Consider the following 27,398-nt stretch of genomic DNA (forward strand, 5'->3'; position numbering starts at 1 on the left):
TCAAGAGTTATAAAGTTGTTATCTCTCTTGACAAAGACTAACAAAAAAGGGAAAGTTTGAAGTTAAGAGTATCATAACCAAAAGCTGGTTCTCTCTTCACCTATATTGAAAGGAAAGACATTTTTGAATTAGTACCTAGTCAAATCAAGAATTCAGACATTTTTGGGGTTTGGCATTGATACCCGGCTTTAAAGATTTTTTATTAAGAGTACAACAGTTGTTTATTTTTTCAATGGAGGCACCAACATGTCCACCTTTCTTTTGTAGGGGAATTTGATTCTCGACACTGCACTCAGCAAGCTAGTATTTTGAAAATATAGGCTAAAGACGAAAACTGCCCGTGACTAAGAAAGAGTCTCACACACATCAATACTAGCTATTGCAACCCGCTTGCTGAATAGCGTATTCTGGTGATGGAAACTGAAATAAGGTCTCTCCGTGTTTTCTGTTTCTTCCTTCCTTTTTCCCTTCTTTCGTCTTTCTTTGCCTGTAAGAAAATAAAGATGGCAAGAAGTCATCAATCCATATCCAAGAAACAGTGATGGCCGAGGAGTCTGCTATATAGAAGCTAAAGTAAATTTAAGAGACTTCCCCTTCCGTCAAATCTTACCTTCCGTTCTTGGCAAAAGGGAAAATCCATGTCCTTGAGATTTATGAATTATATGATTTAATGGTGAAAAAATCAAGGCTGCTTGTTCGACATTGATGTGCACATGCAAATATGAAACAGGGAGCAAAACAAAATTACATCTCCGGGCATAAGGTCCAGAATGAATGAGATGGCGAACTCAGCCTACAGGTGGACAATTTGTCACCAAAACAACTTAAATATTCTGTACTCTAGCTATCAAAATGCCAAATCAAATATTTGCTGGTAGTCATCCACAAAGTGTACATCAAGGCCTTCCTTGACATTAGGAGCAAGCTCGTCAAAATCTCTGCGATTGGCTGAAGGGAATATTATAGTTTTTACATCACTTCTTCGCGCTGCTATGGCTTTCTCCTTGACCTATTATTGAACCAAAAGGTAAAGCTTTTGTAAAATCAAGGCACTTCAGGAAAGGAACCCAACACTGGTGTGGTCATTAAAAAAAAGACCACTCTTATTATGCTTACATGCGCATGCATGTAAACACATACAGACACAGGAAATAATCAAAGCATAAAGAACATTAAAGACAAAATCAACAAAAATAAAAAGATAGATGATCAGACATAAAAGCTGCATGAGATTATAAGGAGGTGTAAGAATTGTTAACATACCCCACCGATAGGAAGAATTTTTCCAGTTAGCGTGACTTCCCCTGTCATTGCCAGGTCCTTTTTAACAGGCTTTTTCATGGCAAGAGACAACAAGGATGTTATCATAGTACAACCAGCACTAGGGCCATCCTTAGGGGTAGCACCTGCAGGAACATGAAGATGAAGCTTACTATTTGCAAAGAATTGGTTATCAGGCTCCTTTTCCTGCAAAATGGTCCTGGCAACTGTATGGGCAATTTGGGCACTTTCTTTCATAACGTCGCCTAGTTGTCCTGTAACATTGAGAGCCCCTTTCCCTTCTCCTTGCTCCACCAGAGATGTTTCTATATAGAGTGTTGAGCCACCCATTGAAGTCCAAGCAAGACCCATCACAACTCCAACTGGTGTCTGATCGTATATGCGCTCCGCATGGAAAACAGGTTTGCCAACATAATCAGCTAGGTTTGGCGAGTCAACAACCACTTTATTTACTGTTTTACTCGCTTCACTTTCTGTTGCTTTCTCAGTTTCCTGAGTATCCTGTTAAGACCACAACCACTCAGAACCAAAATTCAGTTGCAAAGACACAATAGTCATTATATTAAATGCAGATAAATATGTAAACATAAAATCATGCAACGCCAAGGAAATACAAGGACATTATTCATTAGCAATTTAATTTGGTAGAATTCTATATATTTTTCTTCAGTACAGACAAATATGAGGGTAGAAATAACATCAAACATATCAAAATGTGTGTTGGCACGCACTAGATTATAACGAGTTAACATTTGGCACAACTTAAAACAAATTTGACTATCAAGTCTAATTAGTCAGACTCTCCATCCCAAAGAATTTGATTAACTGATTACAGTGTATGATATAAATGCAAATCATGCGTAGATACTTTTTAAGATACAAGGGGGACTTAGCATATAAAATGAATACCATGCGCTTCCCTTGCTTGTTCTTAGTTAACATTTCAAAAGAAAGTGCTTCCCTTGCTTGTTTGGTTTTATATTGCCAGATAAGTGATTTCTTACATTCATTTGTTAACCATATTTAATCCAACCTGAGGCAGTAAGACAAGTTGTAAAAAGACATTTCTGTGCCTACAAAACTATCTATTACACTGCATCTTGTATTTTTATTTTAAGCATAGATAAAACTTAGAAGCACTAAAATACATTGTAGCATACATAGTTACAACTTGCAAGAATTACCTGAAGTACTAAACATTATATTTTTGCTTTTTAATGTTTTTCATTTACCTGTAAACAAGTATCTTCATTAGCAGACGTCTGCATTTGATTCACTGCTCCCTGTGCTTCAGCTTCAGCATTATTTTCAGAGGCCTCGTCATCATTGCTACCGTTTGCTGACTCAGCTCCAGTTTGAATTTCTTCCTTAGACTTGATTTCATCTGATAGATGGATAGATTCTGCTTTTACCTCATCTACCTCCGTATTCTGAGGCTCAATCTCTCCATATTCTCTGACAAGCTTTAGAGCTATCTGAAAAGCAAGAACAGGATGTGCAAAGTATCAGAGCATGAAAACGATTCAAAGTGTTCGTGTTGGATTTCATGAAATAACCATCAGTTTTCATCAAAAGTTGACTAGGCACGAGACTCAGACAATTTCATCATTAGATGTTTTATACAAAAGAGGACAGGTCACAGAACCTTGCGATAAATCTTTTCAATCTGCTTCTGCAGATTGCGTACACCGGCTTCTCTGCAGTAATTTTCTATTAAAGCAAGAAGAGCTGAATTGGTCACTTCAACCTGAAATAAAGAATTCATGAAGCCAATAAAATTAGCTTATTGCAAGAAATGCATCAGTGTAACTTGTGAGATATTTTGAAAAACAACATCAAGGCATCAATTGAAAGCCTTTCTAAAACCACATATACTAACTGCCAGGATAGTTATACGTGTTAAAATATTTAAACCAAACATCAACCATTCAAGGCTTTGAATTGCAATCAATTGCTAATATAAATCATGCACACTTAATTTTCCAGCTTGATATCACACCTCTGCATCTGAGAAACGGCCCTCAGCATGTTAAAAGCCTGAGAGACAGAGAGATGACATATACATGGCCTCAAATGTTGCATCTTTTCAACTTGATTACATATCAACTCGAGTAATTTTACAGGAGCATTAGGGAGCTAGCATTCCCGAGAAAGGGTACCCAAAGCTCTACCCTAGTCCTGTCATACGTTTGCCATTAGATAAGCATAAAGCCACTACTATGTCATGAAAAAGTACCAACAGCCTACAAGATACTTCAAAAATTAGAACTGCTCCTATCCGCTCTGGAGGGCCAAAACAAACCAAAGTAGCCATCAGCCCTCCCATATATCAACTTATTAACTTCTGACGCCCACATTTAGGTTTTTTTTTTTTTTTTTGGGATAAGTGGAAAACATTAATTATTAGAGTATATAGGCACAGTAAATGACACCGCAGATATAGATGAGGTCAAATGTGTCATTTTGATGCCCTTAATCAGTAAGTATTCAGCTCCCTTTTCTTCACCAGAGATCCATATGGCATGTAACTCAACTGAAGATCACATTAGAGAGCTAAATATAAGATCCTCCGAATTCCATTGATCTCATCTTTAAGGCTGTGGGAGAACATATTTACTGCAGAGTGCAGTCATCTTATAACTTAAGCTCACTCAATAGACATTGTCAAGTGTTTTTTGGAGTCATCACCACCAATCTTGGCATTGTATGATAATTCCTTGTACAGTAATAAAAAATTCACTACTGTTAACAAACTAGTCTAGTTTTTCTTTTACACGATGGTCAAATTGAAGTCAACAACAAAAAACCAAAACACTTGGCATATTTTGAACATCCATCCTGCTTTAGTCCATGCCATGGTCAAATCTGTTACACAACACCATCCAGCAACCCCAGCCCACCAGGCACATGTATCCCTACCAGTAAGAAACTCATTATACCTCCATTTACCAATAGAGATTGGTGACTACCACGACAAAACCACCTTCAATTGCGTTTATATTCCCAGTAAAGTGTGGCACAGTGGTTGTGTTAATGATGCACGAGCACATTGGCTAGCAAAGGCAGTCACAGTTTGGCTCGGTCAAGCAAACATTCCTCAAGAGAAAGCAGCCCTTGAGAGGATATATACAGCAATGTGGACTCATTCAGTTGTTTATGTGAACCGCTTAAATACTTCTTGAAAAGTATAGTGATGGAAGAGTTTGTATTAAACTTTATAATCCATTAGCTTTGCAGGTAAGTATATTCTAAATGTAGAGGCTTAAGATGAAAATGATATCATACATCAAACAGTATATTTTTTTTTTTGAAATGAGAAACAGTATATTTTCTAGGAAATATTAAAGCATATGGCAAAAAACCTATAATGGGATTTACTATATCCGTGCGATTTTTTTCCTTTCGCCATGTTCTATATGGAAGGGTGTAAAGAGCTTGATCCCCTGAACTTTCTAATCATATGTTTTGTTCCATAAACTTCTAACTGAATAAAGCTTTTCACATTTTACTTTAAGAAGTTACATTCTTGCCCAATCATGTTTCAAACATTTTCCCAACAGGCCAATGTCTGCTTCTGAAATGTCAAAAATTGGGAGCGGAAAAAATACAAAACTATTCACCCGATAATGAATATGCACAAGAGAAAATGAAAGAGATGCAACTAGAGACGTTTCTATAAGACATACCTGCTCAGGCTTGATCCCACATGTTTCACGAGTAGCTTTCTCCAAATAATCCCTGGCTATGTGCATTTTCTCATCCGTAATGTAACCAGCAATTGAAATTACTTCCATTCTATCCAAAAGAGGATTAGGTATCATTTCTACGACATTGGCTGTGCAGACAAACAAAACCTACAGCCGCAAAAAGGAAAATGATCGACCTTGAATTATGCACTCAAAAAATGGATAAATGTGCAGAGGTCATTCTCGTATAAAGTACAGTGGAATAGGTAATTGTATTAAGCAAAGAGGATAGAAAACACTGAAGGTGTCAAAGCTCGTTTTTTTCAGATTTTGGAAGTACATTAAAACCTAGAGGTTGGATTTTATAATTTCTTCAGGTTCATATATAACTCAACATCCATAACAAGGTTTTTATATAGCCTCCCTCCCCATAACCAAGTCAGACCCAAAATACTACCAAAATAATCGAAAGATGCCATCTTCTTTTGACAGAGCCCTTTGGAAATATAACACAAATATTTACCATTATGAAAAAGATATAGTACTCCCTCCGGTCTACAATAAGTGACCAATTTGCCTTGGACACATCCATTAAGGAAATACTAAATTCTAGACAAAAATAGTTAGTGTGAGTAAACTACCCTTAGTTAAATATTGCATCATAATTTAATGTGAGGGGTAAAGGCTTTTTAGGGATACGTACATAAGGGTAATTTTGGAAAAACAAATTGAATTTTCCCTTGATTATATAAATGGACACTTATTTTGGACCAAAATAAAAAGGCAAATTGGTCACTTATTGTGGACCGGAGGGAATAACACACAGTAAATTATCACATTAAAGGACAAAACAAATGAAATGCGAATATACCCATCAGCCTTCTCTCTCTAGCCATGTTGTTGATTTACTGATGTTCGATATAATAAAATGAAATAGTACCGGTAACCGTAAAGTCGTCATATTTGAATTATGGGCCAAATTCTTTAATCAATAGGTAAACTAACGCTCAACACTCAAAGTCTATCGCTCCAATTATCGGCAACTTCAAGAGGTATAAAACCATATCCCTCATCATTAAAGCCATCAAAGATAATATGAACAGACAGGAGGAAATCTCAATGCATCAACCTTTTTCCTATTGAATGATCACCAAAACCAATGCCAATGAAACCTAGTTTTTCTCAAGTATCAAGAGAACAACATTCTACTTACACTAATCTTATTACAGTCATAAAGACAGAGACAAAGGTAACACAGACGTGAAATAAAATACTTCCAGATAACCTTTCATTATGGACAATAAAAGAAACATGTTCAGTCACGAAACTTTTTCCAAACTTAACTAAGGTAAGAGATGAAATAAAACATCAATCAGTAAAGAAAAAGAAGGGGAAATTAAAAGGTGAAAAAGCAAAATGATATTAGATATTTGCAAGATTTTTAATATCACATTAGTCCCCACTCATCAAATGATGTTAGAGGGCATTTCATAAGGGCCAATCAACAGCCACAACAATTTGATAAGTGCTCCAGGTCCAGGAAACAACTAACCTTTGATAAATCAATAGGAACATCAAGATAATGATCCAAGAAATTTGCATTCTGTTCTGGATCAAGAAGCTCCAACATAGCACTTGCTGGATCACCAGCATGTCCTCTTCCCAACTGCCATAGAAGAAAAAATACAAAGCTATTATTAAATTTGATCGAAATTATACACAGTCTTCAAACATTTAGATTGCAGAAGGAATCCAAGCAAAAACATAATATGTTCATGCCCAAGATTCTTCCGCTGGTCATACACAGAAAAGCGAGATTAAATAGTGAAAAAGAAGTTACACTTCACTCATAGTCAAAGCATATAATTGAAGTACGAACTCACAAACCATAAAATACCTTGTCAATTTCATCTATCAAAACAAGAGGATTAGCGGTTCCCACACTTTTTAAACATTGCACCATCTTCCCCGGCATGGCACCAATATAAGTTCGTCGATGTCCCTTGAAGTGTATCCCAAAGTTAGTCATGAAAGTTCAAGATTATGTGCACCACAAAACAACTCTGTTTTAGCTGGTTAGATATTTCTGTTACCTTTATTTCAGCAACATCAGACAGCCCTCCAACAGAAAATCGGTAAAATTTGCGGTTCAATGCACGTGCAATTGAACGACCTATACTGGTTTTGCCCACCCCAGGAGGGCCAGAGAGGCATATGATTTTCCCTGTTCAAACAAAAATAAGCAATGAGTTTGTTTCTATTTCCTGACTCAGATTCATAAATTAAACTGAGATAAATCAGGTAAAGCCGCACATATGAAAGACAGTGCCAGTGTATAATTGTGATTAATATCATCACTTGAATCTAACATTGTCCTAGCTATGGTGCAATTCACATTTTTCTAGAGTTACCCTTTGTCTGTTTTTTCCTCAACACTTCATAGTTTTCAAAGATTATCCTCAACAAACAACTACATCTTAGTTCAATGTCCCAAAGATATACAAGTACAACTGGCAGTGAAAGTAAGTTATCAATAAAATAACATAGAGCGAGTGCCCAATCATGGACAACACAATATCAGAATTTAAGAAGAAAACCAACAAAGTATGGCCCAAGGTGCAGCTATTTAACTCACATTAGTTGCTTTTCAAGGGAAGAAATTAAGCTCAAGATATATTTCTTTACTCCACAGATAATCACAAGAAAACATTGGAGGAACTCTCGACTGTCACAAAAAGTATTACCTAAGTTCCACCGATAAATATTTCTCAAACGCCCTAAAATGTTCACTTCTTCCGGTTTACTCGTTCCAATTTGATGTCAATATAGTATGTGGGAACCATAAATCTCATGTTCTATGGATATATTTTCCATTGGTATATTATAATGTTATGAAAATGGACAGTAAGGAGATGGCTGGATCATTTTCCAGCCTTTTAATATGACTATGGCTGAACCTTATAAAACTGAGGATTTTATTAAAATTGAGGGTCATTATTTTTAAAAAATAAGGCATTTACCAACCTTGCGAGGTTCCTCTGAGTTTTCCCACAGCTATAAATTCCAAAATCCTTTCCTTAACATCGGTTAACCCATAGTGGTCTTCATCAAGAATTTGTTCTGCCCGTAGTACATCAAAGTTTTCATCACTGCATTTTGGATCATAAAAGAAGAAAAGTTCAGGAACCAATGCAATACACCCAGGGCAGAGATCAAAACTATAAAGCCAACACCACCACCATCAGCAGCAAACAACCCGAACTATGACAAATCAAGCCCCCATCTTAACCTACATAAGGAGTTTATCATAAGTACAATCCTAGTTTTGCTGCTCTCATGAGATCCTGGTCTAAACTCATACATTGGGATGTCAAGGAAGCATCCTCAAAGCCATGTAAGAACCCAAAATAAGGAACAGGAGGAGAAAGAAAAGTTAAAGACAAATGGATATTACTCAATAGAAATTTAGGCAAGTCACATCACTAGGCAGCAAGGTTAACTTGGAAGCCTAGCAAATTTCAGAGAATAACATTTTTATTTCTCATGACTGTTTAGCCAACTTCTCGCAAACAGATTCCTCTAGTACAGCTAACCAAGGATAAGGATAACATCAGTTGGATTGAACCCGAGACAATGTAAGGTAGAATAGATAGACAACAAACCTGTAATTACCCCATGGCAAGGCAGTCAACCAATCAAGATAATTACGTGTCACGTTAAATTCACTGGAACTAGCTTCCAACAGTTGCAGTTTTGTCAGTTCTTCTTCAATAACTTGCATAACATGTGCTGGTATTTTTTCTTTATTAGGCTCCAATCTTTCCCTGAACTTTGCTGCAGTAATAAACAAATATAGTGCCACACCATTAGATGTAATTAAAAAGGGAAAAAAAAACTGCAGGTTTCCCTTAATATTGACCATAAAAATCTAAGCCCTTAAAGCGAACCTAATCATTAGGCAGTTTCTTCTCTCAATTTCAACACCAAAACCAGGTCTACCAAATCAATGTTACAACGCGTAGCTTAACTCTATCTTTGTGAAAATTATAGAGAAAAAATAATGAGAACCGCATTTTAGGGTTTGCAGTAACGTCTATTATCACCAAAACCTGGAAGAAGCACCTTCATAAGCATTACACTCCTCAACAGGAGCAAAGGGGAGAAGAAAGAGCACATGACAGAAAAAGCAAGTAGGCTTCTAATTAGGAAGTGCACTGAAGGGAAACAGGACAGAATTCAAGAGAAAAAGAAGACATTGGAGGAGGAAGATAAATCTGAATCACGAGCAGTCCATAACTTGAGTAAACAACAATGCAGTGCTAACAACGGAAAATGTGGCCTTCCAGTAAATCAATGTTGAATTTGTGCCACATTACCAAATATGGTAGACAGTAACCTTTCGGAAATTGAAGTTGAAGGATTCCAGTATTGTCTTATTAAGTGCTTTGGTGAAAACACAAAACAGTCCCCTATAGGTACAATGTATTCTAATCTGTCAAAAGTTTGGAATGTCTCAAATAGTTTTAGAAAGCATGTCAATAAAGTTGGTTGGACTGTGTACAAAGAAAATTCAACCTTCAACTTCCTATATGTAAAGCCAATTATCGCCTGAATGCTATTCATGCTTCTAGTGAAGATTTTCAATGGTAAACAGGAGATCAATCAGCCACCATAAAACTTTTACAACAGAAAGGGCAAAAAAAGTATTGCAAATGGCCTTTTCTATGCTACTGCTATATGGAATTTTACCAGGGACACCATAAGATGTTTCATCGGCCAGATGGGAAAACACGTCTGGCCGTAATAAATCCAAAAAGAACATTATCCATTTCAATAATAATTAAGAGACAACTAACCAGAAAGAGCTGTCTTGTCATCAGTCTCCAAACCTAGTTCCTGCATTAAGCCAATCAAAATCATGTCATAAGGAAGTACTTTTTTTCAAATCAGCTCTTTTGTTTAAACTGTGAATCAAACATAAGAATCAGAAGCTTAACATATATATTATCTAGGAATAAACATATGTAAGTACTAAGTTTAAGGATGATAACACAAAAAAAAGCTGCACATAATCCACATGCCTTCTTTATGGCCTTTAATTGTTCATTCAACAAATAACGGCGTTGCTCTCCACTTATTTTTTCTTCAATTGCTCTTGCTATTGATTCCTGCAGAAAACAAAGACGACGTAAAATCTAAATGCATGCATAACAACTATTCAAAGTTCTGGTATGCGTCTTGACGTGCATTTACCTGAATCTTACTAATCTCCATTTCTTTCTTCACTAGCTCCAGTGTAAGCTGTAGCCGCTTATGCACCTGACGCAGGTATTATGACGTTAGCTATGAAACAACAAGCGGGAAACATTCATTTTATCTCATGTACACACTGTATTCTGATCCCTCGGCAGACAAAAGGCTCAGTTCGATGAAAATCATGAAATAACTATTGTAATGCGAGTTTATGATCCTTATGAGGAAATACAAAAAATTGCTAGCTGTTCTAAACTGAATATTTTTCCTTTCTAATTTTCCCAAAATAAGTAGCTCCACTTGAACAAAGAGACAATTTCTTTTTATGGAGTGGTGAACAAACTGATAACTTTTTTAGGTTCCTAACTTTTCGAGCAAAGAGTACCAATGAGAAGCGATTTTACCCATCAGCAAGAAATGGAGCTTTACCGCTAAGCTATACGCTTGGATCCTCCTTTTTTCTTTAACTTTCAACCATTTTCCTTTTCAGAACAGGGACGCACTGACCAAACATATATTTTTTTGTAGTTACAATAGGAAGCAAATGGCAAGGAAAATTTCTTAGATCTACCACCTAGTAATAAAACCTCGCTCTCTTCCAGAGTGGATAGAACTCACAATACTGGTAAACCTCTCTCTTTGGGGTTTGTATTTAAAAAAGCACACGTACAGAAGATATTATGTATCTAACTTCTTGAACCACAAACTTACATCTAGCTCTTCAAGCACTTGCTGGCATTGTAGCTTGTTGGCTCCAGATATTGCTGCTCCAAAATCTGCTAACCTTGCATAATTGAAATCACCAATATGCTGCAGCTTCAAAAAGTTAGAATGTTGAATGATGACAGACAGTTATGCCCATGCAATAAATAAAGACGCACAGATATATCGATCTATATCAAGAAGACAAAGATCTATTAGTTGAGTCATTATATAGGCAAGATCAATGAAGAGCATTTAAACTTTTTTTTTCTTGAGGAAGGTAACAGTGCTACTATATATCTCCAGCACTAAGGCTGTGCTGGGAACCAACATATCTACAATTCAAAAGAGCAAAACCAAAAATAATCCTTGTTCTTCTTACAAGGATTCTATAATGTCTAGTGTGAGAATGCACGGGAGAAAATATTATTGATTGATTTTAACAATGATACAATAAGCCCTATATATATAATACATGTCCTACTCCTAATACATATGGGATTAGGGTTATTTAGTACTATTTAACTATCAAACTAACACTCCCCCTCAAGCTGGTGCATATAAAGCATATGTACCGAGCTTGCTACATATATAACTAATACGAGGACCAGTGAGGGACTTGGTGAAAATATCAGCAAGCTGATCATTCGACTTCACAAATTTTGTAGCAATATCTCCCGAGAGTATCTTTTCTCTAACAAAGTGACAGTCAATCTCGATGTGTTTAGTTCTCTCATGGAACACTGGATTTGACGCAATATGAAGAGCAACTTGATTATCACACACAAGCCCCATCTGACTAATCTCACCAAATTTTAACTCCTTGAGTAACTGTTTTATCCAAATTAGCTCACATGTGGCCATAGCCATTGCTCGATATTCTGCTTCTGCACTAGACCGAGCAACCACATTCTGTTTCTTGCTCTTCCAAGACACCAAATTTCCTCCTACTAAGACACAATATCCAGACGTAGAACGTCTATCAGAAGGTGATCCTGCCCAATCAGCATCTGAGTATCCAACGATCTGCTCATGGCCTCGATCCTCAAACAATAAGCCTTTGCCTGGAGCTGATTTTATATACCGAAGAATGCGGACAACTGCATCCCAATGACTATCACAAGGAGAATCCATAAACTGACTCACAACACTCACAGGAAAGGAAATGTCAGGTCTAGTCACTGTGAGGTAATTTAATTTACCAACCAAACGCCTATATCTTGCAGGATCGCTAAGAGGCTCCCCCTGTCCTGGCAGAAGTTTAGAATTCGGATCCATTGGAGTGTCAACAGGTCTACAACCTATCATTCCTGTCTCCTCAAGAATATCTAAGGCATACTTCCATTGTGAGATCACAATACCTGAGCTAGACTGAGCGACCTCAATACCCAGAAAATACTTTAATCTGCCCAGATCCTTAGTCTGAAAGTGCTGAAAGAGATGTTGCTTCAACTTACTAATACCATCCTGATCATTGCCGGTAATAACAATTTCGTCAACATAAACGACCAGATAAATACAGAGATTTGAAGCAGAATGTCAATAAAATACAGAGTGATCAGCTTCACTACGAGTCATGCCAAACTCCAGAATAACTGTGCTGAACTTACCAAACCAGGCTCGAGGAGACAGCTTTAGACCATAGAGGGACCGGCGCAACCAACATACAAAGCCACTAGACTCCCCCTGAGCAACAAAACCAGGTGGTTGCTCCATATAAACCTCATCCTCAAGATCACCGTGAAGAAAAACATTCTTAATGTCCAATTGATAGAGAGGCCAATGACGAACAACAACCATGGATAGAAAAAGTCGGACTGTTGCAATTTTAGCCACGGGAGAGAAAGTATCACTGTAGTAGAGTCCAAATATCTGAGTATATCCTTTGGCAACTGGACGAGCCTTAAGTCGATCAACCTGGCCATCTGGACCAACTTTGACTGCATACACCCAACGACAACCAACAGTCGATTTACCCGAAGGAAGAGGAACAAGCTCCCAAGTACCACTCGTATGTAAAGCATACATCTCGTCAATCATAGCCTGTCGCCATCCGGGATGAGACAGTGCTTCACCTGTAGACTTAGGGATGGAAACAGAGGACAAAGATGACACAAATGCACAATGGGATGATGAGAGACGATGGTAACTTAAACCGAGATAATGAGGATTAGGATTAAGTGTGGACCGTATACCTTTTCGTAGTGCAATCGGTTGATTAAGAGGAGACAAGTCCGCAGTATTAGCAGGGTCAGGTGCAGGACGTGAATCAGCTGGGCCTGATGCTGGGGGCGGACGACGATGATAAGTCAGGAGTGGTGGAGCTGCAGAAGGTTGAGCTGGACTAGGTGGTGGCACTGGAGCTATGGTTGGTGGAACTGGACTAGGTGCTGGCACTGGAGCTATAGTTGGTGGAACTGGACTAGGTGCTGGCACTGGAGCTCGGTGGTGACACTGGAACTGTAGGCGGTGGAGCTATGGAGGAAGATGAATGGGAGATAGAGACTGAATCTCCAAAAAAAGGAACGGGTAGCACCTCAAAAATATCTAAGTGATTAACTGGACCTGTGAAGTATGATTGGGTTTCAAAGAAGGTAACATCAGCAGACATAAGAAATCGCCGAAGGTCAGGAGGATAACATCGATATCCCTTTTGCGTTCTTGAGTAACCCAGAAATATGCACTTAAGAGCACGAGGAGCTAACTTATCTTTTCCTGGAGTAAGGTCATGAACAAAGCACGTGCTCCCAAAGACACGGGGTGGAAGAGAGAACAAAGTTAAGTGGGGAAACAGGACAGAGAATGGAACTTGATTTTGGATAGCTGAAGATGGCATACAATTAATAAGATATGTAAGAACTGCATCCCCCCAAAAATGCAGCGGAGCATGAGATTGTATGAGTAGGGTACGAGCAGTTTCAATAAGATGTCTATTCTTTCTTTCAGCTACCCCATTTTGTTGGGATGTGTACGGACAAGATGTTTGATGAATAATCCCATGGGAGTTCATAAACTGCTGAAATGGGGAAGACAAATACTCTAGGGCATTATCACTACGAAATGTGCGGATAGAAACCCCAAATTGATTTTGAATTTCAGCGTGGAAGGTCTGGAAAATAGAAAACAACTCAGATCGATTTTTCATCAAAAATATCCAAGTGCACCTGGAATAATCATCAATGAAACTGACAAAGTAGCGGAATCCTAAGGTAAAACTAACCCAACTAGGACCCCAAACATCTGAATGGACTAAATAAAAAGGTGACTCTGCTCGATTATCAAGACGCCGCGAGAAATGGGAGCGGGTATGCTTACCGAGCTGACACGACTCACACTCTAGAGTGGACAAGTGAGATAAGCCAGGTACCATTTTCTGAAGTTTTGACAAACTGGGATGTCCTAACCGTTTATGTAATAAATCTGGTGAATCAGTAATGGGAGAAGTTATTGGAGGAAGACAAGATGCGAGTCCATGTGATTTTGCAAGGATAAGGTAATAAAGTCCATCTGATTCACGTCCGGTACCAATGATCCGCCCTGTACTACGTTCCTGTATAAAAACAAGGTCATCAAGAAATAAAACAGCAGATTTAAGAGATTTGGCTAAGCGACTAACGGCTATGAGATTAAAAGGACTACCAGGAACATAAAGAACTGAGTCTAAAGGTAAGGAAGGAAGTGGACTTGCTTGACCTATTGCAATTGCCATGGCTTGAGACCCATTGAGAATGAGAATATGAGATACTAGTGAAAAGAGATTTGTTACCAGAAATATGATCAGATGCACCTGAATCAATAACCCAAGACTCAGAAGGTGAAGATTGGGAGACACAAGTCATGCTACTATTTGTTGGAACAACGGAGGCTAATCCTGAAGATGTCTGTTTACGTGCTTTGTACTGAAGGAACTCAATATAATCTGGTAAAGAAACAATCGGGATTGGATTTAATGCATTCGATCCAACGAATTGTGAGTTAAAGGCTTCAGGTATGAATGCCATTATAATATTGCACCGGAAAAAGCAGAAATTTTCTGGAAATTACTGTTCACGCCGGAAAAAATCACTGTTCACATCGGAAAAATATAAAAGTGGTCGGAATTTGATTTAAATTTGATGGGTAGGCTCGGATTTTTGAGGAGAGGACACTGTCCACAAGAAGCTTTCCCGGAATCTGACCGGAAACGGCCTTTTGCCGGAAAAAAAAACACTGCTCTCGCCGGAAAACACTTTTCCGGTAACTAATGAACCACGAAATCTTGATGGGTCGAGTCGGAAGATGCAGGCGACCAGTCCAGTAGAAAAATCGAACTTGAAAGATGCCGGAAAACTACCTCACGCGCCGGCGCGTGAGGTGACACTCTCGCCGGAACCCTAACTGCCGGAAGCGCGTGACGGCGCGTGTGAAGTGTTCTGCCGGAGATCTTCACCGAGGTTTGATCGCCGGTGACAGGAGAACCTTGTGGTGGTATTGGAATTTGCACAAACCTCACTGAAACTCAGATTGACGTAAACAACTGCTTAAGTCACCGGAAATTGCACGGTGACAACTGATTTCTTCCCGGATGTCGTTGGAATGACGCACAACGATAATTATCTCACCTATGCTCTGATACCATGTGAGAATGCACGGGAGAAAATATTATTGATTGATTTTAACAATGATACAATGAGCCCTATATATATAATACATGTCCTACTCCTAATACATATGGGATTAGGGTTATTTAGTACTATTTAACTATCAAACTAACATCTAGTAAAAAGTTTCTTCTAGGAGTTCTTTACACCACAACTGAAATTAAAGAAGACAATTCATCTTGACTACAGCTGCTTCTTAGTTCTTTCATCAAGACATCTTGAATTTCTTTCCTTCCATATTGTCCGCCAGACACACACAGGAAGTGTTCACCACCATCTATTCTGCCTCATAGTCCCTCCCATGTGGTTCCAGCATACCAGCAATTCTCCAGTAGACTTTAGCACAACGCATTTGGTTCCTTTCATGCTTAGAAATAGTTGACATAGCTGATCAGTGAGTTTACAGTGTATAAAGATGGCTAATGCTCTCTGATTCCTTTTCACATAAATGGCATTTTGAGCACAGTTGCGTTCCTCAAATTATCTTGAGTTAAACATGCATCTTTAACAACCAACCAAGAGAAAGAAGCTACCTTGTATGGGCATTTAACTTTCCAAATATGCTTCTTAGGCCAAATGATCTGTTGTCCAGTATCATTGAAGGCTATATAAACAGACTTACTGTGTTGATGCCTTTACTGCGATGCTTCCAAACTATTCTGTCTTCATTTGCTATAGTTCCTTGAAATTGTTCCAGAACCTTGAAGAGTTCAGCTATCCTACTTTAGAAATCTTCTGAAGTTGAGATTCCACCCCTGTTGTCTCCAAACCTCATAAATGCATCAGGTGCCTGTGCCTCAGTAAGACTGAATAGGAAAGGAAAAAACTCCTTTAAAAGCTGAGAACCAACCCAGATGTCATACCAGAAAGGTACTTTCATCCCATTTCCAACTTTATAGCTAATATTGTTTGCAAAAGAAGGCCAATCTCCTGATTGATCTCAAGACACTAACACCAAAAGGTGTAGTTACTTTTTACAGCACCACTGACACTCTTGCTCATACTTCGCACTAATCCCCCCCCCCCCCCTAAACCTCCCACAAAGCTTGAACTCACAACTAAACCTTCATAATCTTTTCATAAGCAAACACTATTATGCAACCTCAAATATCTTATGCCTAATCCCTCCTGCCTTTTGATGTTAATCACAATACTCCACTTGATAAGATGATGACATCTCCTTTATTTATTGCCTTGCCAGATGAAATTTCTTCTTAGTGAATCTATTCTCTTTTCCATTTAAGAGGTAGTGGAAATAGAGACATCATATATGGAAGCAATGAACCGAGAACAATGTTTACCAGAATCATTCGACTCTCAAAGATAAGTACTGAGTACTGCCAATCTTTTTTCAAATTTCCTCAAAACCCCATTCCAAATATCAAGTATTTTATTTTTTGCTCCCAGAGGCATCCGTATATAACTTGTTGGGAGAGAACCCACCACACATCCAAGTATCCCTGCAAGTAGCTGAACTTCTAGCACTTCATTCACCAAAAATAAAACTCTTCCTCCAATTAACGAGTAGAGCTGAGACAACTTCAAAATATGTTAGAATTAGTTTTAGATGTTTGATTTGTTTCTACTTTAGCATCAAAAAGAATCAAAAGTCATTTGCACATTAAATATGAGAGATTTCCATGTTGCTTATGTTATTAGAGACTCTGAAGCCATTTAGTCATCCTTTATGCTTAGCCAGCTTTACCATATTGTTACGCCTTCCATAGCAAGGATGAAGGAAAATACAAGGGATCTCCCCTCGTGTTTGACTCCAATGAGAAGAGGAAAAAACTTCAGGTGAACCATTTATCATGAGAATATCTCACTGTAGTGATGCAAAAAGACATCCATTCGATCCATTCCTAAGCTGATAGGTCTAAAATATTACTTCCCTTACTCCATTCTTCTTTGGAATTAAGACCGCAAGAGTGCATTGTGAATTTTCCCAAAATACTCATGAGAATGAAAATTCCCCGGAGTCTTCATAATATCCACCTAGAGAATATCCTAGCAAGAATGGAAGAAACCCATAGAATATTCATTTGGCCTTGGAGCTTTATCAATTGCACATAACCTAATACAATCAAGCACCTCATGTTCTTCAAAAATTCTCTGCAATCATATTGCTTCTTCATTTGTAATCTTAGGGCATTTCTCATAAGTGAACTCAAACCTCCATTGCTCAAATTTAGTATATAATTGCTAGTCGAATGAAATGATCTCCACGCTAATGATCACAGGATCATCCTCTAATTCTCCATTAATATCCAGCTTATCAATTGTGTTGAATCTTCTGTGGGCATTTGCCAACCTTTCAAAGAACATTCTGTTTTATCCCCGCGTTTTAACCACAAAACTCTAGACCTTTGTCTCCAAGCTATCTCTTCATTTTTTTTGCAATCTCTGTATCTTCATAAATAAGGTGGCCTTCAAAAGTAGCTCTTCTTTAAGAGATCTATATTCCCTGAATGTTGTCCGACTCTAAAAGTTGAGTTAGTTTGAGTGTCTATTCTTTTCCAGACTACCATGGTCTGAAGATTCCCAATCCCACAACTTTGTATTCAACAACTTCAGTTGGCTTGAATGGAGTCTAGTCTACCCTGTATTTCAAAAGAGTTCCACAGCTTTTCACCATTTCATTGAATCCCTCAACACCCAACCACCAGCTTTCAGACTTGAAGTAAGATTTTAAACTTCCCCATCTCCGCATTGTAAAGAAATGGGAGTACAATCAGAAAATACCCTTGGGAGTACTGCTTGCCTTTTGTTCTTGAATTCCTCAGCCCATTTAGCCGAAAAAAGAAATCTATCCAATCTTGAAGAGTTTTCCTGATTATTACCATTTGTCCATGTAAAAGGATCCTCATTAAGATGAGAATCTACAAGCTTCTAATGATCTATAAAATGAGAGAAGTCCATCATAGTCCTAGTGAGTCTATTGTTGTTCTTTCTTTTTGCTATGAATCTATTAGTGTTCAAATCTCTATACACCACCTAAGGCCCTGCAAAAATGCCTTAGATGCTACTATCTCCCACCAGCGTTCTTGTTTCACCAACTTGCAGTGTGATTCATACACCCCTGTGAGGTGCCAGGAGAAATGATGTGATAATGAGGAAATTTTGCGAGTTGATAGTATACATCCCTTGTTGATAGTTTCTCTTGTCCAAACATTTTTTCCCCACATCACCAATATTTTCCCTTTCTTGTCGTTGGACTCCACAACACTTGAGATGGGTCAGACCACATTTGTTTAACTAGTATTTCCACATCCCCTTCTAAGTTCGTCTTTGAAAGCAATAAATGTTTGCCTTCCATTTATGGATTATCTTTTTATCACCTTTATCTTTTCTCTGTCATTCAACCCCCTAACATCCAAGTGAGAATATTCAGCTTCATGGGTACCTAGTGGTTGTGATCCCCCTTCCCCTCCTTGATCCTCCCTCCCCATAAATCACATCAAAAACCAATTTTTGGAGTTCCTTTATACCTATCACTTTTGGAATTGCGAATTGGGACACGGTAGCTTCATTTCTCTTATGCCTTCTCCTGTCAAGCTTCGTGAACAGAGCTAGACCCTCCATTTCACATTCACAAAAATTCAATCCATATTGTTTGCTCATCTTTGTAACATTATTATGAAGCCATAAGAAAGCTTGAGTAGCCTCTTCGATAAGCCATGGTTTAGTTTTTTCAAATTCAAAAATCTATCTGATTTTGGTCAGCCTTTTTCACTTGTAGGAAGAAAGAGTTTTCTCAATCTTCACTAACAATTTTTGCGTCATCAGCTGCATCTGAGTTCTTCGAAATTTGTGGCAGACTAGGGCTTTCCTGCTCTTTCATCTGTTTGCCGATCATAGTGTTGTGAAAGGAGTCTAGAATGTATCGTGTTTCAGACAAATTAATGACACTAGTCCACTAAAAGAGGATCAAAACTGAGACCCAAAAGGTTCATGGCTAGAAGACCAAGCCCCCTTATTGAAAATAAAAGTTGAATCATCTGAGCCTATATCTAATCTTTTTGACGACCCAAAAGTCATGTTAAGCTTCCAAACATCATGACATAAGTGGCCCAATTCCGGAGCCCGTTTCTTTACTACCGACCCATTCCCCCCCTTAAGCCCTTTCATGTGCCACTCCCACATCTGTCCCCACTTTTTTTAGAATCTGAAATACTGTCACCGACCCCCACATGGGCGATCTTTTCTTTTTTTTGATAAGGTAAATTGTATTAATCAAAAGGGAAAAAACTCTCGTATACAAAAAGTATACCAAAAAGTAAAGAATTTACATCACAACATGATTCTCTATAAAAGATGCCCAATCTTCTATACAAGTAGGGGCTATATGAATGCACCAAAAAGCGATTAAAGATAAAAGACTATTCTTAAGATGTGAAAAAGGAGACTCAATCCCCTCAAAAGCTCTCCTATTTCTCTCCCCCCAAACTATCCACATGAGAGCTAGCAGTGCGAACTTCCACGCCTTTTGCTTTCTTCTTCTACAGAAATCGGCCCAACTATGTAACATTTCCTTTACAGTGCTTGGCATCACCCATTCAAACTTCATCATAGGACCTAGCAGGTCCATCTTCTTCTCCATTTCATCGATTGGAGATAATTGTTGCCAACGCTACACTCCGAACATGTAATTTATAAAGAAAACCCTTCTTCACCACTTCTAGGGTTTCCAAAATCTTCTCCATCTGCCTCCTCACCTTGATCGAAGCCCATCTAGGGTGATTTCTTAGAGTTGTCTCTTTCTCAATTTCCAGCCAACCCCCACAAATATCACCTAACGCTTTGAAGACTTGGTAACCCCTCTGAAATTGGTCGAAAGGAGCAATGTCTCTTACTCCAATTACTAGTGTACCAATAACTTGGATGGACGCAAATGCTTCCCTTAGAAGTAATCAATAAGTCCCTATCCCTTTATCCCTTCACTCCCACTTCTTCAGCAAAACATGCTGCAATATTATCTTTTGATTTTGACACACTCCATAACAATCAGTAGCATCTCTTTAGAAATTCAGCAGAGAGAGGATTTTTTTCCGGGGTAAATATGTAAGAACTTCCTAGCTCCCAATACATCTTATACAGTTTTTCAGTTGTATAAACTTCCTAGCGTCTCTTTAGAAATATGTATAACAATATGTATACAGTTGGTTCAGAGAACATTTATGACCTTCCATTTCCTCGCCGTCTTGCGTCTTTTAATTAGTCTCCTCTTTCAGTACAGCATCAACTATAAGGCAGAGAATCTAGTCATGGATTTGATTACCACCAACACGAACATAGGACCATTAAAAAGAATGGCATGAAATGCCCAACTTAGGGCATGATCTAAGTTTAACACAATCCACCATCATTGTGGAGCTTCACACAATACTGTGGGCTAGAATATCAATTAGGCAATGCATTTTGAGAAAGTAAAATTTTTTTTTATTGGAGTTATCACCAAATCAAGCAATTAGGACTTAACATTTAGCAAGAAATGACTAACACCTGGATATAAGTTTGAACATGATCCTTCCAGAGAGAACTTGTCTTCAAAACATCCCTTAGGGTTGATAGAACTTCAAAAGATGTCGCCTTTATAACATCGTCATCCTTGTTGTACGGCTGTTCCTGCAACATAATTAAGAAAGCAAATTTTAGAAACAATTTCAAACTGAACATCAAGCTTTATGAGTTTATCATTGCTGGATAGAAAGAATGCACAAAAAAACTGAGGCATGCCTTGAGATGATCAACTTTCACTGTAAGGGGTTCTTCACTGACCTGCAAATGAATGTCACTGTTTCAGTCCTCAAAGTGTTACTCTTGTACATTTCACAAAATAGGCTATTGAGACGGAAAAAACAACATGGTGAATAAAGTAAGGAAATAATCTGACGGTGAACATTCAAGTGTGACAAATCTACTGCATAGTCGTCATTGTTACACTAGTATATTGAAGAAATTTTTTATTGAAACAAAAGAAATAACTACATAAGGATTCTGACTGCAAACATCCAACAATAAGTAAACCCAGTGTAATCCCACATGTGGGGGGGTCCAGGGAGGGTAGTGCGTGCGCAGACCTTACCCTACCTTGTGAAGATAGAGAGGTAGACATCCAACAGTATGTATAATATAACAGGAGAATTATTAATGAGGAGCTCAGGGGTTGAGAGATTTAAGTCCAATAGAAGAGGATAAGAGGTCCTCAATCACAAAATAAGCCTGAAAAAAATAAGAAGACACAAGACCCTCCAATGGCTAAGTAAGCCCATTAATGGCTGACCATGCTTGAGTACTCCAGCTTTACAGCTAAAGCTAAGAATACGACTCTCTACCAAATTACAGCTCAAATATTTAGGATTCTATTCAAACTTAGTACAGCCCGTGATATGTAGGTTGGGTGCACATCAAAGTTCGTGCTCTGGCGCAAACAAAAGCCTAGTATTTAGGTAGACAATGGTAGAATGGCAAGCCCATTATCCACCGAGTTTCAAACCGTGAGCCACTTATCCTCGGATTTCTCGGTTATCAAAAGTCTAGGATTTCATTCAAACCAAATGCATCAGCAATCAAACAGATGCTAAACTAGCACATCATAGAAGAAACTCAATTGCTTTTCTCTTCTACAACCCCGAACCAGTTGTCCAAAATTATTACAAAGTGCTACTTTCTCTTGCAAACAAGTAATCAAGACTAACTAAAAGAGTGTTTTGATTCTATTGGTAACACATCATACACAACTGGGGAAAACAGCTCATTTAGCCTCAAATTGCAACAGACCTCTATCGCTTGACAATGCAGCTGCTCAGTTATATGAAGCCAAAAGGAGAAGGACTGGATGTTGGGACACAAAAGGTAGGAAAGAGAGAAAAGTATACAAGTGCAATGAACCCAAGATGTCAAATCGGCAGTCTCAAAATCAGGAGATGATGTATATGTAGATGGAAAATAGAACTAAATAGGACAAAAAGAAAACATATGGAGCTACTTATAACCAAAAAATAAAGCAGACATCTACTTACCACCTCTGTCATACGTATCCGCCTGTGACCAATAAGAATAACCTGGTCGTCTTTAATACTTGTTATCTGGCTCATCATAAGGTGCATCAACCTTGATCAGAAACTTCTTCAATAAAGTTAAAGCAACAGAATAACACAAGGAACAACAAGATGTACCTGAGCAAGTGTACCAACTTCATGAAGACGGTTCAACATGTCTTTTCCTTTAAGCTCATAGATGTTTTTTTCTGTATCTGAGGCAGACACAACATTCGGATCAGTCCCTTGCTCATCTTTCATAAGGAAAGCGCCAGCATAAGGTGCTTGCCTTTTTCGACTTTCCAGCAAGGCTGCTAATACCTTGGGATCCTGCAATTAAATTTACGGATTATGTGGAGCCTCAGATCAATTTGTTGCATGCCATTACAGTATAATTTATCTTTTTCTGGAAACTAACAAATGAGGCTAAAGAATATTACAATTGAGCAAAAGATGCTCTCCTAATTGAAGGTTTTAGCTTCTCAAGCTTACAACTTCAGCCAAGAACTTTCCATCAATTAAAGTAGCATTCTTAAAGCTGATCGCTGGTTTTACAGACGTGAGAGGAAATAGGCTCCAAATCACTAGCTGAAACAGTACAACTCTCAGAAAGTTGACAGTAATTATACACTTAATGTTTAAAGCTTATATCTATATTTTGAAAATCACGAAGAGTAACTAAGACATAGTTTAACCCATACTAGACAAGGTACCATACCTTCACATAAATATGCATATAAAACCCTGGAAATAACGGTCTGTGTGGAAGTGGCAGTGCTAGAACCTGCACCAAGAAAACAACATGCATCATTATAAATTATAAAGAATTAAAGAAGTACAGCCCACACAGACTTTATGTTATTTTCAGTATAATAAATGACATAAAGCCCTTAATTGCAAGTCTTACAGGTAAATCTTATCGAAAGATAAAACTATAACCAACCAAGAAGGCAAGAAATAGGTCACACCCATTAAATCTTACAAACAGATGAATTATGAGCAAACAAGAAGCCTCCAAGAAATAGTGTTTTCTTTGCATTCGTTCAGTATCTCTCTTTTTTAGGGAAGGTTGATAAATACCATTTTTACACTGATCTTGCAACAACTAGCAAAAACTGAAATACACATATGAATCAAACTTCTTTTCAAAGAAAACGAGATACTAGGGCAACCTATTACTTTATCCTCACATGTACTTTCCAATGCTTTACTTCTTAAATAACCTAGAAGCTGTTGATTAAATTGAAACTAAAGCATGAAGTAACCCTCTCTAGGCCTCCAAATATAGGATGAAATGTTAAAAGTTAACATCCATCAAGGTGCCTTCTGTACGGCCAGAAGTAAGAGGCATGAGGCATGAGGCATAACTGGTTGAATGTTGACTCTGAGAAGAGCATATGGGAAGGAGAGTAGTCTAATTACAATGTTAATTGGACAAGCAAACAAAAAAAATTCTTTTGCTGAACAATGTGAATCACCAGCTTCTTGCAGGGGAGAAATCATTCAAAATCATTAGGAACTTTCTGAAGCTTCAGTCTTGACATAGAGCTGATCAATTTGCCTCTACAAGGTGGGAGTTACACATGGTCCAGAGAGAGACAAGGCAGGAAGTACTCAAGGATCGACGGGTTTCTAATATCAGGAGATTTCAAAGAAACAATCTCAACCAATACGGATGGTTCAACTGACAATGTGCCCAAGACAAAATCACAATCTTCTTGATTATGGGATTCTCTTTAAAAAAATACTCCATTTAAATCTGAAAATTGTGAGACAATAGAAGAAGCAGATGAAAAGATAAGTTGATGAATACTTATTACATAATACATGACACTTAATTTTCAGGTGTGAAAAGCACAATAATCTTTGATGTTGGACTAACTTAACACTAACATTCTACTAACTAAAATTGCCATCGTATTACGTGTCCTCGAACTCAAGGTAAGAAGAAGCGAAGAACACCTTGAATTTGCTTTTTCTGGAAAACACGGATAGTGAACAATAGTCGTAATAGTAAAGCATCACCTAGAAAGTGAACAGTTCAAAACGTGATCAGTCACCAGAACACCATAATGGATTTTTTCTTTGAAAGTCGCCAAAATAGCCCAGCTAAAGAAATCATTAATATTCAGCATAGACTAAGGGAACCGATTCTCAATGACCAGAGAGAACGCAATACCAGGAGTCTCAAAACCAACCTTGGTGTGGCGTAAGGTGGCAGCTAATGTGGCTCGAATTGGCGGCTAAACAGTGACTGGAATAGCAATGACATAGCATCCAAAATAGATATCTGGAACAATAACCATAATACTGGCCTGAAAGATGTTAGAAAACTCATTGGAAGAATGGCCAAAATAGTTCTTTTACACTGTAAATGAAACATGGTTGGGATGGTGGCAGAAACTCAATGGAAGAATGGTCAAAAAGGAGGAATTTTACAGCTAAAAAGATGACTGAGAAAGAGGCATGATACTGTCAAATGGTCTACAGAAATAGGGATGAGGTTAATGATCACCAAAAGCGGAAAGAATAGTAAAAAAGTTGACCAATCGGGTAGCATAGGCTGCCCCTTATTAAGATCACCTAGGGTATGTGATACGATCTGAGAAAATAAGAAAGAGGATGAATTGGTAACTTGATGATATTGGAATACAAGACACATCTATTTGTACATAACAATCAAATAGAAAAGACACATCTATGTGTAGGTGAGAAATACATAGACTTCATGATATCTTTCCGATGTGAGACTAATTTAACACTACTAAGATAACACACATTAACATTTGAACAAGAACAAGTGGGTGCTACAAGATGGTCTGTTAAGATGGTCAAGGGATGACAAGAACAATATCACATTGTCAAAAATCCAAGCTGTGTGATTGGAAAATAACTTGAAATTACTTGCATATGATCTTAGAAGATGAAAATAGAGAGGTATATGCTTGAGCGGAGATGGAGATGAAAGAATTGTTGGAAAAATTGAAACCTTTAGAAATCATTAGGTGAAGCAAAAGAGATGATTGCAAATGAATTACCCCTAATGGAAGACTTGATTAAGGAGTTGGCGGACAATGCCTTAGTGGAGGAGGTATCAAGGAAGCAAAAATCAATAATATTGTTAAAGGAGGGATACAGAAATACCACATTCTTTCTTCCTCTTCCTTTTTTTTTTTGTGGGAGAGAAAGTTAAATACCACATTCTTTCATTGAAAGGGTAATGCTAATTCAAGCTACAATAGCATTAAAAGAGTTGCTCACTGATGTGAGGCTCTCTGACGATCCTAAGAAGATTCAGGACAAGAAATCTTTAAAAAGACGACTAGATTTTAAAACTTTGTCAATTGTTCTTTCATTAAAATACTAATGCTAATTGAAGCTACAATAACATTAAAAGTGTTGGTCATCGATGTGAGGTTGTCTTAGGATCCTAAGAAGATCGATATCGAGATTCGTTAACACTACAGCCTGATTTAAAAAAGTCTACAATACTATTCTTTCGTCCCAAACGGAATGGCTGGGTTCAAAATATGAGGATCTAAGCATCTAATAATAAAACCGTTCTTTTTGAGAAAGAGGGTATCAAAAGCTGTTCTTTGGAAAATAAAATGTTGAAGACCTTCACAGCATTATATCAAGTCAAGGTTGGAAAGGCCTTCTACTAAAGAATAATTGAGAGTACGAGTCTACGAGAAATATAATCTTGGCGATCCACCTTCTATATCCTAGAAAGTTAACTTCTTAGCCAACCATCCCTTTCGATTGCCGACAGAGTGTTGCAACCAAAGTTAAAAATATTTTCTATATCAAATTGATCCCAATTCTGCGTCAATGCCAACCACAAAGATAAGAAATTTCATCATCAGCGTCCATGTTTGCATCCATATGTACAAATTTGAATAATAATTTTAAATTCTTATCAAAACGACCCAAAGAAGACATAAAACCAGCACTAACAACAGAAGGAACTCACTTAATATCTTCTTTTTTGGTGCACAAGCTGACATGGCCACACCGTTATAACAAAAAGTTAACATCTTTTCTTAAGGATCATTCACCAGCCATCAAATATTAGAATAAAATGTACTTATATAATGACGGAGCAGGAAATTACTTAATTATGCACCAAATTATATTAGTTAATAACGATGAAGTGATAAATTCAACTGAGAATGTACATTAGTTAACAAAAGTCACAAAATTTATTTTAAAGAGACGTGTAATTCTATTGGTGCGGGTGCAAGGAATTATTATGAACTAACCGTAAGGCAATCTTCAGGCTTAAAAACAGTGGGAACTATGGCAGCGGAAGCCTTAGAATCAGCATCTCCACCTTCCTCGGCCGGCTTGGCTTCGGATGCAGCAGCTTCGGAATTCGATTCGGACCCATCAGTAGAATCCGAACAAAAGAATCGTCGAGACAAATAAGGGCCCCTGCGATTCGAACTTCTTAGCGAACCTAAAACCCGAAGCAAGGGCGTATTCGAGTCAGTTCCACGGCGAACTTGAGGGGTAAATGCCGTTGTGACGGCGTGGAAACGATTCTGCAGACATGAGGATGTAAGAGCCTTCAACATTATTGCAAAAATTGATGGGAAAACGAGGGTTGGCTGACTATATGGCGTACTAGTTTCGGCTAGTTAAAGTAGGGGGACCTCAGAACCGCCATTGATGAGCTTACTGGAGGAAGCCGTTTTCTGTGACTTTCATAGTTAGAACCCTCCCTAAACCCTCTAAGTTAATAAAATTACCGACATAGCCCTTCAGTTTTAAGTCTCTATTTCTCTTTCTTTCTA

The 27,398-nt window shown here is 38.0% G+C and overlaps 1 protein-coding gene across 1 annotated transcript; it reads right to left on the reverse strand.

The window, feature by feature from the left end:
• On the reverse strand, nt 1-27,398 carry LOC109233012 (lon protease homolog 1, mitochondrial-like). The gene is made up of 21 exons (XM_019398740.1): nt 26,865-27,398; nt 23,321-23,386; nt 22,741-22,932; nt 22,585-22,650; nt 21,299-21,340; nt 21,065-21,187; nt 10,932-11,030; nt 10,221-10,286; nt 10,049-10,135; nt 9,824-9,863; nt 8,630-8,801; nt 7,992-8,116; nt 7,061-7,191; nt 6,865-6,969; nt 6,520-6,633; nt 4,968-5,135; nt 2,927-3,028; nt 2,514-2,756; nt 1,264-1,782; nt 611-1,009; nt 1-487 (listed from the first exon to the last, which is right to left on the reverse strand). Exons 1-20 carry the CDS (start codon nt 27,177-27,179, stop codon nt 848-850), a joined length of 2,937 nt encoding a protein of 978 aa, XP_019254285.1. The 5' UTR covers nt 27,180-27,398; the 3' UTR covers nt 1-487; nt 611-847.

Source organism: Nicotiana attenuata, chromosome 10 (genome assembly GCF_001879085.1).
Source record: "Nicotiana attenuata strain UT chromosome 10, NIATTr2, whole genome shotgun sequence".
In the NCBI taxonomy this organism is placed as follows: Eukaryota; Viridiplantae; Streptophyta; class Magnoliopsida; order Solanales; family Solanaceae; genus Nicotiana; species Nicotiana attenuata.

What these genes read in the sequence shown, in the direction of transcription:
- LOC109233012 (XM_019398740.1), bottom strand. Translation starts at nt 27,179, where the DNA reads ATGTTGAAGGCTCTTACATCCTCATGTCTGCAGAATCGTTTCCACGCC. An exon ending in AGCCTGAAGATTGCCTTACG is followed by an intron (nt 23,387 to 26,864) that starts GTTAGTTCATAA and finishes TTCTTGGTGCAG; the next exon opens with GTTCTAGCACTGCCACTTCC. An exon ending in TGATAGATGAAATTGACAAG is followed by an intron (nt 6,634 to 6,864) that starts GTATTTTATGGT and finishes CTTCTATGGCAG; the next exon opens with TTGGGAAGAGGACATGCTGG.